Raw genomic sequence first — 15,981 nt, 5'->3', positions numbered from 1 at the left:
GGAAGTAATTTTGAATCCCAGCTTCACTGCCCCCAGCCGCAGAGCCAGGAGCCAGTGAGGGTGCTCTCTTCATCTGTGAGGCGGGCGGGAAGGTCTAGAAAGATTGATTCCTGCAGGAAGTGAGATCCATAATTGAAAGATGATTTGGGCCGACTCCTGATACCACCTAGAAATTGTCAGCAGGATGGCAACGGCTTTCCAATAAAAAATAGCTAACAGTCACCCGAGTGCTGGGCTCTGCACTGGGCCTCTTGCAGTCTGTCCAGCCAGCGGGCCCCCCGAGGCTGGTAATCAACCCTGCACCCGGGGTGAGCTCAGGCCCGTCTCACTGCAGGAGTAGGAAGGGGGCCTGCGAAGGGGGCCTGGGCAGTCAGCATCATGGGGAAGGTTTTCCAGAGCATTCTCTCTGTGTGTTGAAGACAGCCACTCCTCAAGCCTTGGCTGCTCTCACATACCTCCGTCCCATCTGATTGCTCAGAGCGCCAGGCGGTTGGACAAGGAGAACCGACCCAGGCAAGGGGGCCCTTGGTTTTTAAGTGTCGGGGGGATGTCTTCTTTTTCCTCAGGGATCTCGAGGCCCACCTGGGTTTCCCGGCCCCCAGGGACCAGCTGGCCAGGATGTAAGTAAAGGCAAGGGGTGTGGCTTGTGTCCCCGCTGATCCCCCGCCGCCCCCCCCCTCCCCACCTCCCCGGCCTCCATGACCAGGAAACCGCTGGAGGAGCTGTTTTCTGCACCGAGCCCCGCCCGCTCCCCCAGGAGCATGTTGAGTGTTTGGCCCCTCTGTCCACGGTGGCCTCTAAGTGTGTGTTGTGTGCTTGCACTTCTTCTGCTTCTGTGTGATGCTGTCAGAACCGTGTGAGTTCCTGGGTATATCCCACACAACACCTCCTGCTGTTTTGCCCTCCTCTGGTTCAAAGTTGGTCCTTCTGCCTGGGTTTGGAAAAAGATGGCCAGAGTTGAAGATCAGATGTGTGAGTGTGTGTCCACATGTGCACACACATGTACGCAGTTTCAATTTTGTGTTTTGGAAAGGAGTTCTGAGAGGGGTGGCTTACTGTTCTGAACATTTGCCCAGGTTGATATATCCTGAGAAGCTCTGGGTCTTCAGCTGAGGTTGGAAGCCGTGAGTTTTTGTTTGTGCCAGTCTTCACGATCGGGTGATCTGTTTTCTCCTGAGTTGCACTTGGCAGAGAGAGAGGTTGAGGGAGAGAGTGGGCAGAGTGGATCAGTATTATGTGCTTAGCAGAATTAAAGTTTTTCTTTCTTTCTTCTTTTAGGGTGTACCAGGAAATCCAGGAGAAAGAGGGCCTCCTGGCAAACCAGTATGTCATCTAACTGTTCTGGATGAATCTTGACCATCAGAGGTTCAGCCAGAATAAAATGCAACTCGGATGGCTCAAGAAGCTTTAAGAAGGGGCTTTATACAGAGCTGTGGGTGGAGGGAACTAATCAGAGGTGGCTGTGATGCCCAGAGATAAACACAGAGGGAAGCCAGTACTACCTTGCGCCCATCTTCAGAGCCAAGAGAAAGCGGGAACAGTGGGGACAGGGCTGCCAGATGGGAGTGGAAATTGTGGGTTCACAGCCACTGCCAGGAAGCCTGGCCAGAGGCTGGGAGGGAGCAGTGCCCCCTGCCCGGTTTCCCCGTGTGCCTCTCTTTGGGCCAGCTCACCTGAGCGCCAGAGGCAGGGAGTCCCTGATACCCCCAGGACTTGGAGCAGTACAGAAAGGGATGGATGGGGACCTGGAGGTGAGCAGATGGACAGGAGCCGCTTCTTGTCCATGGCTAGCTCCTCACTGGCCTGTGTCTTGCCCTTTTTCTCAGTAATGTCGGTTCCTTCTGGTTTCCCCCCTGTTAGAGTAGAAGCTTCCTTTCTTCTCTCGTAAGGAGAGCTACAGGAGCTTGCGCAGGACGAGACAGTCCTGAGCACCTGGTCCCAGGCAGCATGGCCACGCTCTCGGCTCCGGCAGACTCCCCTCTTGTGCAGTGAATCCCCTCTGGGAACCCAGCCCCCAGATTAAGTTACCAACGCCAGAGATGCTCCAAAGGCTTAGCCAGCTAACCAGGCTACCAGTGGGCCCTCCAGGGAAGGAGCAGTGAGGATGAGCGGGTCTGGGTGGGCAGGAAGCCTCTGGGAAGATACGGGAGAAATCAGCCCTTTGAAACCTGCTGCCCGAGAAGGAAGAGACAGTGGCAGCCACGACTGGGGAGTCCCAGGCCTCGAGACTGGTTTCAGAAGCCAGGGAACTCCCTGGGCAGAGGCTCGCCCTCAGGATGGCCGTCTGTCTGCTCTGTGAGCCCGGCCTGCTGCGAGTGTCAGTCAGGCAAAGACCCAAGACCTGGAGGCCCCTGAGGGTGTGAGCGTCTGTCTCTGCCTTGTCCAGGCTGCTGGGAACAGCAGACACCTGGACGGGCACCCTGGTTTCTAGAAGGGTCCTGAAACTTCACTAAGACCCGCCAGAAGGGTGAGGGAAAAGTCTCGCTGGAGGTTGGGGGTACTTATTCATATGCTCCTCCTCCTCCACGGGGTCAGACTTGCAGCAGCCAAATAAAGCTCACAGAATCCACCCTGGTACCCAAGTGCCAGGCCCTGGTGAAGTGGGTGGAAGAGTAAGGTTCAGGCCAAAGGCTGAAGGGGTTCAGATGAGCTCTGCCAAATCCCGACCTTGACACCTCTGCAGAGAGAAGTGCGTCCGCAGAGTCCAGTGGACAGGATGGGCTCACCTTGACGTGTCTCAGCTGGTTTCCGGCAGAGACAGAGAGCATCGGTCTCTCTTTACTATCTCTAGGTTCATAGGACACCCTCCCCCCACATGGTCCTGGGTACTGCTGAGTCGCTGTCAGGGTCTCTGGTCTCGATAATCAGACCAGTCACGTTCTCAGGGGTCCCCAGGACTCCCCTCAGGTTCAGTGACTCACCAGAAGGGCTCCCAGAGCTCGGGAGAGCTGTTACACTCAGGGTGATGGTTTATCCCAGGGAAGGAGCCCCCGAGACACGAGGCTGAGGCCTCCACGTGTCCCCTCCCCACACTCGGCTCTCCCAGAACTTGTGTGTAATCCAAGTCCATGGGGGTGACCCTGAGTGGTCTGAAATTCAGCGGGTGTTGCCATCGAGGGACGCTCACCCAGACCAGGCGTGCCTCCCTGGGTGGTCTTGGTTACTCCACCGTCTCCCGCCCTCCCAGAGGTCAGACTGGCCCCAGGCCCCCACCCTAGAGGACACTGTTAACTGCATGGCCCAAGGCCCTGGGTAAACCCAGAGGTCAGACTGGCCCCAGGCCCCCACCCTGGAGGACACTGTTAACTGCATGGCCCAAGGCCCTGGGTAAACCCAGAGGTCAGACTGGCCCCAGGCCCCCACCCTGGAGGACACTGTTAACTGCATGGCCCAAGGCCCTGGGTAAACAAAGGCACTCTTATCAGGCAGGGCATTCCAAGGATTTAGTAGCCATCTCTCCAGAGCAGCGAGGCCAGACCTGTCTTGGGAATGTTCAGGGTTGGGACAACCAAAGCCTCTCCTGCGGTCACCAGCCCCCCCGAGGGTGGACAGTGGGCCCTGGGCGGGGTTTTCCCAGGGCTGCACCCCTAGAATCCCTGTAGCAGGAGCCCCCTGTCCACCCTTGGGTGCTCTAGAAGCAGAGCCTTTGGTGGAGATTCTTGTGCCTAATGATTGATTAAGGTGAAACCAGTTAAGATTGAAGAAAACAGGGCATGGTGGGGGAAGAGGCGATTGAAGCTGTGGGTTCAGCCGGAATCTAGCCTCAGCCTGATCCCACAGGGAGCTCTTGGGTGTGAGCGGCAAACAGAGCTAGCCCGTCAGGAAGCGATTCTTACTCACCTCACGCCAGCCCATCATCAGTGGCTGTGCAGCTGACGTCTCTGTGACCAGCCAGCCAGCCTCCTGGCGGCAGGTGGTTGGTGCCCAGGAGGTAATGACGGCCTGGGCAGGGCACAGACTCTCTCTCTTCACCCCAGCACTTCCCACCCATCAACAACAGACTGGCCACTGCCCCTGCACCGGCCTTGCTCCTGTGTATTCAGACCTCTCTAAGAAGGCCCACAGAAATGGGTCACAACGGGGTATTAATTAAATTATCCCCCAGGGCACACTGTACCTAGATGGGAAATCCACCCCTTCTTCTCTTCTAACTGATGCCCAGCCGTGCTCATAGAGCTCTAACAACTCTACAGAGGGCTCAAATGACAGCGGAAAAATAGCCCCAAGAATACAAGGCCAGCAGCATAAAAATCTCCCAATTTGTAAAAGAAAAAAAAAAAATCCCATTTTGGACAGTATGAATCTTGCGTTATTAACTTGCCTGGGAAAACATGCAATGTCAAAATAAAACCCCTCTCCCCTTTTAAAGTTATACTCAATTAGCATATGGCACTGATTGGCCTTCCTCCCCAGGGTCGGTCTCCAATAACTAAGGGTGTTCTAGGCTTTGTCCAGCAGATGCAGCCTAGGCAAGCTTTCCCTGTAGGTGAGGGGCCCCTTCAGAACCTCCGACTCTGACTCAGTCCGACCCCAGTCTCTCTCAGGTGGTGTCCTCTTGCAACCCAGGGCAGTGATTGAATACTTGAGCATTTCAGCTTAGGAAACATGACGTACACCCAGCCAGTGCCAAGGTTATCCTATGCAAACTTACACAACGCCTCTGCCACTGTCTGCAGCCACAGGATGTGGCAGAAACCCCATGGAGTCAGGGAAAGTGGGGAAGCCAGGAAATTGTCTCTGTAACAGGCTAGACTGGATAAACCTGGACTCAGTCAGAAGGAACCAGCCGCCACAAGTCTAATAGTGGTCCCAGGCTTCCCACATTCTGGAGGAAGCCTGCCACCTTCCCTCTGGACTGTGGGCTCTCTGGCACTCCTTGTCCACTGTGACGTGCAAAAGTTTGCAGATCAGCACGCCAGTGTCCAGTCTTTACCTGAGAATCCCTCGTCCCTTCAGCGTCTGCCTCTGCATTTCCATTTTCCTTCCCAGCTTCATGTCCCTTGCACCCCAGGGTGAACCCAGCCTCTACTCCACTTGGGCTCTGGGCCAGCCACAGTCATAATACGTCCCTTCCCAACTCACCGTGGGTTTGAGTGTGGACTCAGTGACCTGCAGACTCCTTCACGCCTTCAGAGGCTGTGTAATTACTCCTGATTTCTGAACTCTCCTTCCTGAAGTTAGAGACTTCCAACTCATTAAGACGAATGAGGCTTAAAATGCTATTTCACCTGGGGGAGCTGAAGGAATTACTTTAGATTCATGCTAGGTTGTGAATGACAGGTAGCGGCAGCTATTACCCTCCTGGAGTAAAGGACAACCTGCCCCCTTTGTCTTCCACAGTACCCATAGGACCTGCTGGTGGTGATGGAAGAGGGAGGAGGGGCCAGGAGGAGAGAGAAAGGGCCAAGAAGACCAGACCAGAAAGTCTGATGTTAGTTAGGACTGCTCAGAAGAGTCTGCCTGTGGTTCCCAAGTGTGGGGCGTAGACCAGGCTCTTTGTGTCCTGTGTAGACATGTCACCTGTTACAGTCACATTCTGAAGGCTGCTCGCTGCAGAAGCATGGAATATGCAGTGTGCGCTCGTGTGTATGTATGTATTTATTTTTACTTTGACAGGGCCCCTCTTCAGTACTGTCTCCAGGGGACGTAAATCTCTTGGTGAAGGTAAAAACATAAATGTGCATGCATTTTGAGAGTTGTGATGGGGAGACTGGAGGTGTCAATAATACGGTCTTTTTTTTTTTTTTTTGTCTGAGCAACTACGTTAGAGTATAAACAACTATAACAACATTTGTTGAGAACATGCTGTGCCAGCAACGCTCTAAAATTCACTGTCCAGCACAGAAGCCACTGGCCACATGTGTGAATTTAAACTTGTTGAATTTAATGAAAAAAAAAAAAAAGATGCCTGTCTTTGGTCACACTGGCTACATCCTAAGTAGTTACTTGCCACCTGTGGCTAGTGGCTGTCTTATTGGACAATAAGATCCGTTGTCACGGGAAATCCTTCCGGGCGGTACTGTGGTTAACGCGTCACCTGCATCTCTCGTGTCTGCAATCGCTCCGTGAGGTCGGTACCATTTATGTTCTCGTTTTGCTTGTTAGTCGCTCAGTCATGTCAGACTCTCTGAAACCTCATGGTCTGCAACCTGCCAGGCCCCTCTGTCCGTGGGATTCTCCAGGCAAGAACACTGGAGTGGTTAACCATTCCCTTCTCCAGGGGGTTGTGAGACTATCCTGCTGTGTTTCTGGTGCAGTTGGCACATCCGGCAGTTAACCAGAAGGTTAGTGGTTTGAGCCCGCCCAGGGATGCGTATCACCCTTCACAGGGCCTCCCTGGTGGCTCAGACAGTAAAGAATCTGCCTGCAATGCAGCAGACCCGGGTTTGATCCCTGCATCCAGATGATCCCCTGGAGAAGGGAATGGCAACCCCCTCCAGTATTCTTGCCTGGAGAATCCCACGGACAGAGGAGCCTGGCAGGTTATAGTCCATGGGGTCACAAACAGTCAGATAAGACTTAGTGACTAGCACTTTGTTTGTTAGAAACCTGAATCACCATGAGGGTCAGCAACTTTCTGGAAGTAGAATCCACTCCTCAACGAGTCCAGAGACTTACTTGGGACCCCACACAGGACTGCATCCTAGGGTTCTGAAAAGACAGTCCTGGGCAGAATCCAGCAGGTTGGGTGAGGATCCTGCTGGTGCCAGGTCCAGGGCGCAGGGGCCGAGCTGCTGGACCCTTGGCCAGGCGGAGTCTGGATCCGAGCGCAGTCGGAGCTCATCGTCAGAACCACAGCACATTCTCCCCGGGGGACAGGAGCTGAGAGAGCTCGGTTGAGATAGGGCATGGAGAGTTGGCTGCCTGGGAGCTCGGCCAGGGACCTCGAGTCTAGAACGAAGAAGGGGGACAGGCAGGACAGGGCGGGTAAGATCCATGTTTCCGGAAGAGCGGTCCTATGGCCACACACGTGGGGGACCGTTTGCTGCCTCTGTTCTCAGCCTTGGTCTGAACTTTGGGTGGAGCCGGGCCTTGCCTTTTGTGTGACTGCCCCCTCCCTCATCTCCTGTCTTCTAAAAACCACTTGGGAGGCATTTGAAAGCACCTGGTTCTTGCATGAGAGCAAGGGAGGAGAGCAAAAGGAAAAAGGAAACCTCAGAAGCCTGGGGCTTTTCATCTCTCTACACATTGAGATGCCTTGATGGAAAATGATACATTTTACTTAAAAATGAGGAGTGGAGCAATCTTTCTTGATTTTTACTGACAAGAGGGAGATTTTTTTTTTTTTTTTTTACAACCAGGACATGGTAAGAAATCACTATCTATTGATCCAAGTCCTGTTTAGTACAGGCTTTTTAGTCTAGGTGATTTTCCCCTAATTTTGTCCCACTGGGAAGGCATTGGGTTTGCCTCGGTTCTTGTCTGCCACCTCCCCTTAAGGATTACAGCCTCAAAGTGTTCCAGTCTTTAAGGCAGAGATAGCAAGAGTGACTGCTGTGTGCTTTACAGCTGCAGCGTTGAGACAGATATTTAGTCAAATTGATACTTCTGACCTGCCAAAGGATGTACCTGCCAGGAGCTGCAGAGAGAATGCGAGCACCTACATTCCGGGCAGCACCTCACACTCCCTGGCCTTCCACAGCTGTGCTCGCCTGGAAACTCTGTAGATGAGAGCCTGGCCCTCGTGGGTCTGCCCTGGTCTGCAGAGTCACTGTCCTGGCTCCCTAGTTTATAATCACCCACTGCCATCTTGATGTCAGTTAAAGCCTGATGGGCTGTCTGGTCCAGGTGGCTAGTGGGGGAACCCTCTCTTGCTGAGAAGGCATCTTTCATTACAGAAAATTTGCCGCCTCTTGGTCATTGGAAGACTGCCTGAGTAGAAACTTCGTATTCTAAGAGTTCCTGTCTACTAAACTTCCATGGTTGGATCTGTGCCCGAGAGGTCCTCCTCAAGGCCTCTCCATTAGATGATTCCCAGGATAAATGTTGTTTCACCCAGTCCCTGCCAACAACCCAGTTACTGTTGTCGTTCAGTTGCTTAGTCATGTCTGACTTTGTGACCCCATGGACTTGCAGCACACCAGGCTTCCCTATCCTTCACCATCTCCCAGAGTTTGCTCAAACGCATGTCCTTTGAGTCAATGATTCCATCCAACCATCTCATCCTCTGTCATCCCCTTCTCTTCCTGCCTTCAGTCTTTGCCAGCACCAGGGTTTTTTCCAATGAGTTGGCTCTTCACGTCAGGTGGCCTAAGTACTGGAGGTTCAGCCTCAGCATCAGTCCTTCCAATGAATATTCAGGGTTTATTTCCTTTAGGATTGACTGATTTAATCTCCTTGCTGTCCAAGGAGCTCCCAAGAGTCTTCTCCAGCACCACAGTTTGAAAGCATCAATTCTTTGGTGCATAGCCTTCTTTATGGTCCAACTCTCACATCCATACATGACTACTGGAAAAACCATGGCTTTGACGAGATGGAGTTTGGGTACCATTACCTGCTGCCTTTTGCAGAGCAGGAGGTAGGTATGGATGGGCCAGACACTTGTTCAAGGTGACAGAGCTGGATGGTGGCAGAGCCAATACTCACTCCCAGTGTGACCAGCTCCAGTTCCTCATGCTCTCGACCCCTCTGCTACATGACTTCATCTCTGTGTGTGTCCGAGCTTCCTGACAGCCTCCTGATGCAGAACAGGCAGGCAGTGATCTCCTTGGCTGTCAGCTCAAGGTGTGAGGTACAGGCTGCACGCTTGGCATGAACGTGCACTGAAGGTTCAGGAATCCAGCAGAAGTTTGCACGAGATGATCTGGAGATGATTTCTGTGCCTGGCAAGAGGCCGCAGCATCCGTCCAGGGTGATGCAGTTTTGAGCGCTTGCTTGGTCTGCTGTCCTGCACCAAATACAATGACACAGGGTTTGCTGAAAATGTCTCAGGAAATAGGAAGGGGATGGAGACAAAGGGGAGTCTGCATTTACACACTGGAGCTTGCCACATGCTAGGCGCTTCATATATATTAAATTTTGCACTCTCCCCCAAGGCAGGAGAAAGAGCCTCGTTAACAGATATGGAAGTGACTCCAAGGAACTAAAGTGGCTTGCCTGAGATGACTCAGTTAAGTGGAAGAGTAGGGAGCAGAATTGATGATCAGGGTCATCTCTGATCTGCCAGTGGGAAAAGGGAGGAAAATTAGAGCTGAAACCACAGGGATGCACATGACAGCTGAAACTCCTGTGTTCTCACCATGTCTTTCTCCCCAGAATCTGAGGTTCTCATCTCACAGATAGGGAGACTGAGGCTTGGAAAGGTGTAGCCGTGAACCCCAAGTGGGCAGAGGCTTCACTGTGGTCTGGGCAAGCCCGTCCAGCTGGACACACAACTCTGGCTGGTGATGGGGAGGGAGAAAATTCCACCTATGGGTCCTCTTGAGTTCCTGTGGTGGGACTAAACATTGGCGCAAGACATTAACAGGCACAAAATAAGTTTTAATTTGTGTACATGGATATCTCCTAGAAATGAGACCCAAAAAGAGGCCAAAACAGGCAGCTTTCATACTTCGTAGATAAAGACATAAGACATTTGTGAAGAATTGACAGGGCAAAGAAACATAGGCTTTGGGTGCTTAATTAGTGAAGACTTTAAGCAGAGCTTGGGTTCAGGGTAGTAAATTAAAACTGAAGATTTATACAGGCTTCTTGGCCCTGAAATTCCTGTTTCTGGGGATAAAGGTGTCCTCCCACCTCCAACTGCAGGGAAAGCCCCTTTCGCATGAGAGGTTTGTTTCCTGTTTTACAGTTTATTTCCTGTTTTAAGGAAGACAGAAGTATCAATATCTGTCTTACACTGACCATTTCTTAAGTAACTTTAATTCACAATAATTAATATGCCACTGAGACGTGTTTGGGGGCAGTCCGCCTGGGTCCCAGGGCTAATGTCCAGATGAGTGAGGTGTCCCAGGTCAGGAGGGGCTGGGGTCCCACGGGCACAGGGGCAAAGGGGGCCTTAGTAAGAGAGTGAGTTGGGGGCTGGTCTTGCCCTGTGCGCACTGGGTTCCAGGACCAGGTCTGTATGTTAAGTCCAGCACCTTCTCTAGCAAGTCTGGGGGCTGCCCTGGCCATCAGGGAACAAAGCTCACAGGACGTGTGACTAAGACATGCTCAGGCTGACTTATCCACTCCAGAAATTGACACGAAATGAGAAAAGAGTGAGATCTTGTCTTAGATGCGATCACTTTCTGCTGTGGATCCCACTGTACCCTCCAAGTCCAAAATTTGTGTCTGGACATCCTTCTGCAACCAACCTAGCCCCACTTCCATGCATCCTGTGTCTGGGGTTTCCCTATTTCACAGATATATTCTATTTTAAGCAACTATAGAGACGGTCTAGGAATAGAAGAGTTTCTCCCTAGTCTGCCACCCTTCCAAACAGCAGCAACTGAAGACAGTGCCCTTCAACTCACCTCATTTGCCATTTCTTCACATACCCAACATTTCGTTCCCCTCAACATTTCAACCAGCTTCTGAAACCGCCCACTAAAGGGAGATGGCACTAGGCGTGTGAAGGTCAATTGGTGGTGGTTGATTGGGTTGGCTGGGCACCTCACGGAGCTCATGCTCTGTGGAAGATTATTTGCTATAAGTCGGACATGCAGAGATAAAGCAACTCTACTTTTGTTCTCGAAGAGCTCACACTTTTCTTTTTTTTGGCTTGGTGGGGAGGGCATGGAGCTATAAAGAGACCACTCTATATTGAGGTGCTTCTGTAGCAGGAATTCCTGGGTCCTCAGGGGCAGAAGCATACCCCCAGTGTGAAGCAATCAGGAGGGCTTCTTGGAGTAGGACACCTCTAAAGAAACATCAAAGGTTGAGTAGGTGTGAGCATGGGAAATAGATGGGGAAACAGTGGAAACAGTGTCAGACTCTATTTTGGAGGGCTCCAAAATCACTGCAGATGGTGATTGCAGCCATGAAATTAAAAGACACTTACTCCTTGGAAGAAAAGTTATGACCAACCTAGATAGCATCTTCAAACGCAGAGACATTACTTTGCTGACTAAGGTCCGTCTAGTCAAGGCTATGGTTTTTCCTGTGGTCATGTATGGATGTGAGAGTTGGACTGTGAAGAAGGCTGAGCACCAAAGAATTGATGCTTTTGAACTGTGGTGTTGAAGAAGACTCTTGAGAGTCCCTTGGACTGCAAGGAGATCCAACCAGTCCATTCTGAAGGAGATCAGCCCTGGGATTTCTTTGGAAGGAATAATGCTAAAGCTGAAACTCCAGTACTTTGGCCACCTCATGCGAAGAGTTGACTCATTGGAAAAGACTCTGATGCCAGGAGGGATTGGGGGCAGGAGGAGAAGGGGACGACCGAGGATGGGATGGCTGGATGGCATCACAGACTCGATGGACGTGAGTCTGAGTGAACTCTGGGAGTTGGTGATGGACAGGGAGGCCTGGCGTGCTGCGATTCATGGGGTCGCAAAGAGTTGGACATGACTGAGCAACTGAACTGAACTGAACTGAGCATCTAAAAGGACGGTGGACTGCTCAGAGTTGCTTTTTTGTCGATGCAAGCCCATCCATCCTGAATTAGAGATCAAGATGAGTGCCGGGTCACCTGAGACATCACCTGCTGTGAACATGAGCAAGTCTTTGCCCATCTCTCCAGTGGAGCATCCCAAGGGCCCGAGTTAGCACATTTGCTGGTGTCAGTTGGTGCCATGGATCCATGAGCTCTTCAAGACAGCCGTTTCCTGTTTCCTGTGGTCTTGAAGCAGAAGAGTGCAGCGCCTAACAGCGAGGGAGCCGCTGGCTGAGTACGTGAATTCATAACAACAGCCGAACACTCTGGAAATGATCTGGCACTGTTCTGAGAGCCAGCCTTGTTTTACTTTATTTAACCTTTATCACAAGGAGGGAATCGGGGAAGAAGACAGGATTAGAGTGAAGGCATGGAACGAGCATCGTGGTAAAGAATCCGCCTGCAATGCAAGAGGCGCAGGAGATGTGGGTTGGATCCCTGGGTCAGGAAGATCCCCTGGAGGGAGACATGGTAACCCATTCCAGCATGCTTGCCTGGGAAATTCCATGGACAGAGGAGCCTGGTGGTCTACAGTCGATGGGGTCACAAAGACTCGGACATGACTGAGCACAATGACAGCACAAGGAAGGAGCAGTCCAAGACGCTGGCCTGTGAGCTGGATGAGAGTGTGGTCAAGCCAGTGAATTTCATTTGGGGTTTACTGTGCTCCAAACTGTAAGATTTGGGGATGACACAGACAAGCTCGAGAATTGGTTCCCTGGGCTTTAAATTCACTCCAGGGACAGAACTCACCTGCCTTAGAGCCAAGGAGCAAAGCTCCATTCCAGAGAGCCTTGATTAAATACCTACTTTGGACTGAGAAGGGCTTCCCTTGTGGCTCAGCTGCTGAAGAATCCGCCTGCAATGCAGGAGACCTGGGTTTGATCCCTGGGTTGGGAAGAACCCCTGGAGAAGGGAATGGCTACCCACTCCAGTATTCTGGCCTGGAGAATTCCAGATACTGTATAGTGCTTGGGGTTGCAATGAGTCGGACACGACTGAGCGAGTTTCACTTGGACTGAGAAGAATGCCAGGTGATACTTGGTGTGTGTTACAGCTAGCAAGACCTCAGGGAGAGGGTTGCCTCTTAGGTTCTTTATTTTGCTTCTTTGTTCAGAAACTCCTTAGGTAAACCTGTGAGACAGAGAATCCAACCTCCAGCATCGTTTTGTCTCTGGCTTTAGGGACAAAGCATGCTGTTTCTCACGGTACTAAATGCTTGCTTTCAATCTGTACTGTGAATATTTTTAGATGTTCACAGGCATCGGTACGTGTGCTTTCGACATCTTGATCTTGGGCTACATTTCAGTCATTGGCTGGAAGTAGGGAGACATGCGGTAATAATATAGATATATCAATGCTGAAACCTAGTTTAAGAAAAAGAGAGAGAAACATGAAGTTTGACATAGGCTGTGTGGGTAATGACTCCATCTGCCGTTTGCTTTTTCATCATTTGCTGGCTTCCTCCTGTCTGGAGGGGTTAGAGCTATGGGTCACCTTTTGTTTTACAAGTAACTGTACTATCATGTTACTCTTTCTCTCAGGACGTGTGCAATGACTGTCCCCCAGGCCCCCCAGGCCTCCCTGGTCTTCCAGGTTTTAAAGGGGACAAAGGTCTCCCAGGAAAGCCAGGGAGAGAAGGCACAGAAGGGAAAAAGGTAGGAACAAAAGAGACTTTATTTTTATCATTGGGACGAAATGAATCATCTTGGGGATGCCAGCACTGCCTCTCTGGTACGCGTTGGGAGGCGAGGATCATTGGGGTCACCTTGGGGACTGGTTCCTGCACCATTTACCACTTTGGGGATGGGTTATACCCTTGAATGCGCAGCCACACACCCTATCACCATCCGCCTTTGCTCAGACATGCTGAGGGGCAGGCAGGGGCCTGGGAATCCCATGGGAAATGAGTGAATGATATGGAAGTGGACATCTTACTGATGATGCTATATGTTGAGTCCAGACACTTATTCCTGCTGTTTTTTCTTTTATTTCTCCCTGTTCCTGCTGCAGGGGGATGCTGGACCCAGAGGCCTCCCAGGGCCCCCAGGAATAGCTGGACCACAGGTCAGTGAACCGTCATAAAACTCACGTGTATCTGTTCTCATCTCACTGGTTAGCCTAAGTTTGAGGAAGAGTGATGCCCAGTGTAACGGGATCATGGTTTTAAAATCAGAAAACCCACATTCAAGGTCTCTCCTTTGCTCCGGCTGTCTCAGTGACCTTGGGAATGGGCCCTTGAACTTGTTGAGTCTCAGATTGCTCATCTACAAATACCCTAGTGGTTGGAAGTACAGATGAGCTACTGGATAGGAATGTGTAGTGATGGTTGTGATGTGAACTTTGGGGTCAAATAACTCTGAATTTGAGTTGAGTCATTGTTGCTGTGTGACCTTAGGCAAAATCTTTAACCTCTCTGGGCCTCAGTTTCTCCAACCACTAATGATGTGAATAAAAACAACTGCAGAGAGAAGTGAGAGTTGAACATATCATACAGAAAAAGAACTTAACACTCGATAAAAGGATTAGTAGGGTGCTTGCTTCAGCAGCACGTACACCAAAATCGGAATGATACAGAGAAGGTTAGTATGGCCCCTGCGTAAGGAAGACACGCAAGGTCGTGAAGCGTTCCGTATTTTTAGATGTATGGAGAGAGTAAATGGGAACTTACGTTACCATATGTAACATAGATAGCCAATGGGAATTTGCTGAATGGCTCGGGAAACTCCAACAGGGGCTCTGTATCAACCTAGAGGGGTGGGATGGGAAGGGAGATGGGAGGGAGGTTCAAAAGGGAGGGGATATATGTATACCGATGGCTGATTCATGTCGAGGTTTGACAGAAGACAGGAAAATTCTGCAAAGCAATTATCGTTCAATAAAAAGTAAGTTAAAAAAAGAGTGTTATTAGGAAAGTGCTATAGAAACGCAGTGGGCATCATTCACTGTGCTGTGAATGACGAGACACCTGTCTGGAACAGGCAGCATGACTCTGTAGGTTCACAGAGCTCGGAGGCTGGCATGGGCACATCGCTCTACCCCAGCGTTCAGGGACGCATGTGCCACTATGTCGCTGTGCTTCTCTGGGACTCGGTATGGCTCCTCTGACGGGGGTTGCAGCATGCAATCGTCAGTGGGAGAGAGACCACAGGAGCAAGACCCTTGGCGTGGGAATCCGGTCTCAGCAGCAGCCCTGGGCTGGCTTCTTGCCTCCCGGCCCTTCCTGTTCCTCCTGGTGAACGAGGGGCTGTGAGGGCAGAGACCCTCCGGGCTTCTGGCCCTGACGACTGCTCAACGATGCTCCCACCTGCGCCTGGCACGTTGTAAGCCCTCCGTCAGTGCCTGGGCCAAGACTGAGGTGAGGACCTGGGCGGAAGGTGTAACCAAGCTAAATGAGACTCTGATGCAGTATTGTGAAATGTTTACAATGAATGAAGTAGATCCATGAGGAATAAAATACCAAAATGTTAAGTCAAGATGAGACCCAGCCTACGTGAGACCCTCGTTTTCCTGATAGTGCTCAATCGTGTCCCCTTGTCTCATGGCAATTTCTGCCCCTTCGGAGCCCTGTGTTTATTTCTATTTTCATATTTTGTTCATCTTGCATTATTTTGCATAAATTTTTTAGTAGAAAAGAAAAATATTTTTAATCACTTAAAAAATTTACCACTTAAAACATATAGTACGATTTTCTAACTTAAATACAGACATATTCAGAAGTTCTCAAGTAGGAAGGGATATAGATTTATACTGGATAGGTGATGAAATTCTTCATTTTCCATTAATTTTGACTTTTAAAAATATGTCATTGACATATTCTTTATCTCTGATCTGAGGTTTATGGGGCCCCCAGGTGAGTGCTCACTTGCCTCACCCTAGGCACAGCCCTGAAAGATGGGGTTGGGGCCATTATATTTGCTATTAAAAGGTAAGGAGGCAAACAAAAATACTGAGATGTGACACCAGCTGGGAGCCTGTGGGGCATCAGGATGGAAAACAGCCAGGTGTCCCAGGCCCCGGCTGGCAGGTTAAGAGAACTGGTGTTTGTTGTGCAGAGACTCTGAAGTTGTATAGGCTTTTGACCAAGACTCCTGCTTTGGGAACTGAAGACATCAGGTCTCAGCGTAGATAGAACTGGAGGTTCTGCCCTGGGAAAGTGTTAGGCTAGGAGACACCGGCACAGCTGAGCATCCTCTGTGCCATTTCCTGAGATTCCCCTTCTTTTCTGAGGTCGTAAGTGGTGGCTAAACTCCTTGCTTGAAGGATTCTGCAGGTGGGTCATTTCAGCTCATTCTCAGTACGCGACCTTTGCTGCCAGCTTGCCAGCTTCTGGGTTCTACCTCTGCCCCGTGATAACCTTTATTCAGAGAAAGGAAAGCAGATCAATTAAACAGATAAGGCGTTCC

General features: G+C 50.8%; 1 protein-coding gene across 1 annotated transcript in view; it reads left to right on the top strand.

Moving 5' to 3' along the window:
• Positions 1 to 15,981, top strand: part of COL22A1 (collagen type XXII alpha 1 chain) — a 224,960-nt gene that overhangs the window by 168,366 nt on the left and 40,613 nt on the right. The window contains exons 42-46 of the mRNA XM_018058603.1: positions 567 to 620; positions 1,279 to 1,323; positions 5,617 to 5,664; positions 13,120 to 13,233; positions 13,589 to 13,642. Coding sequence (XP_017914092.1) covers positions 567 to 620; positions 1,279 to 1,323; positions 5,617 to 5,664; positions 13,120 to 13,233; positions 13,589 to 13,642 — 315 coding nt within the window. The remainder of the gene's footprint in view (positions 1 to 566; positions 621 to 1,278; positions 1,324 to 5,616; positions 5,665 to 13,119; positions 13,234 to 13,588; positions 13,643 to 15,981) is intronic.

Source organism: Capra hircus, chromosome 14, assembly GCF_001704415.2.
Source record: "Capra hircus breed San Clemente chromosome 14, ASM170441v1, whole genome shotgun sequence".
NCBI classification, from domain to species: Eukaryota; Metazoa; Chordata; class Mammalia; order Artiodactyla; family Bovidae; genus Capra; species Capra hircus.
Note: the sequence above shows the minus strand (reverse complement) of the source record. Positions and strands in the feature narration are given on the sequence as shown.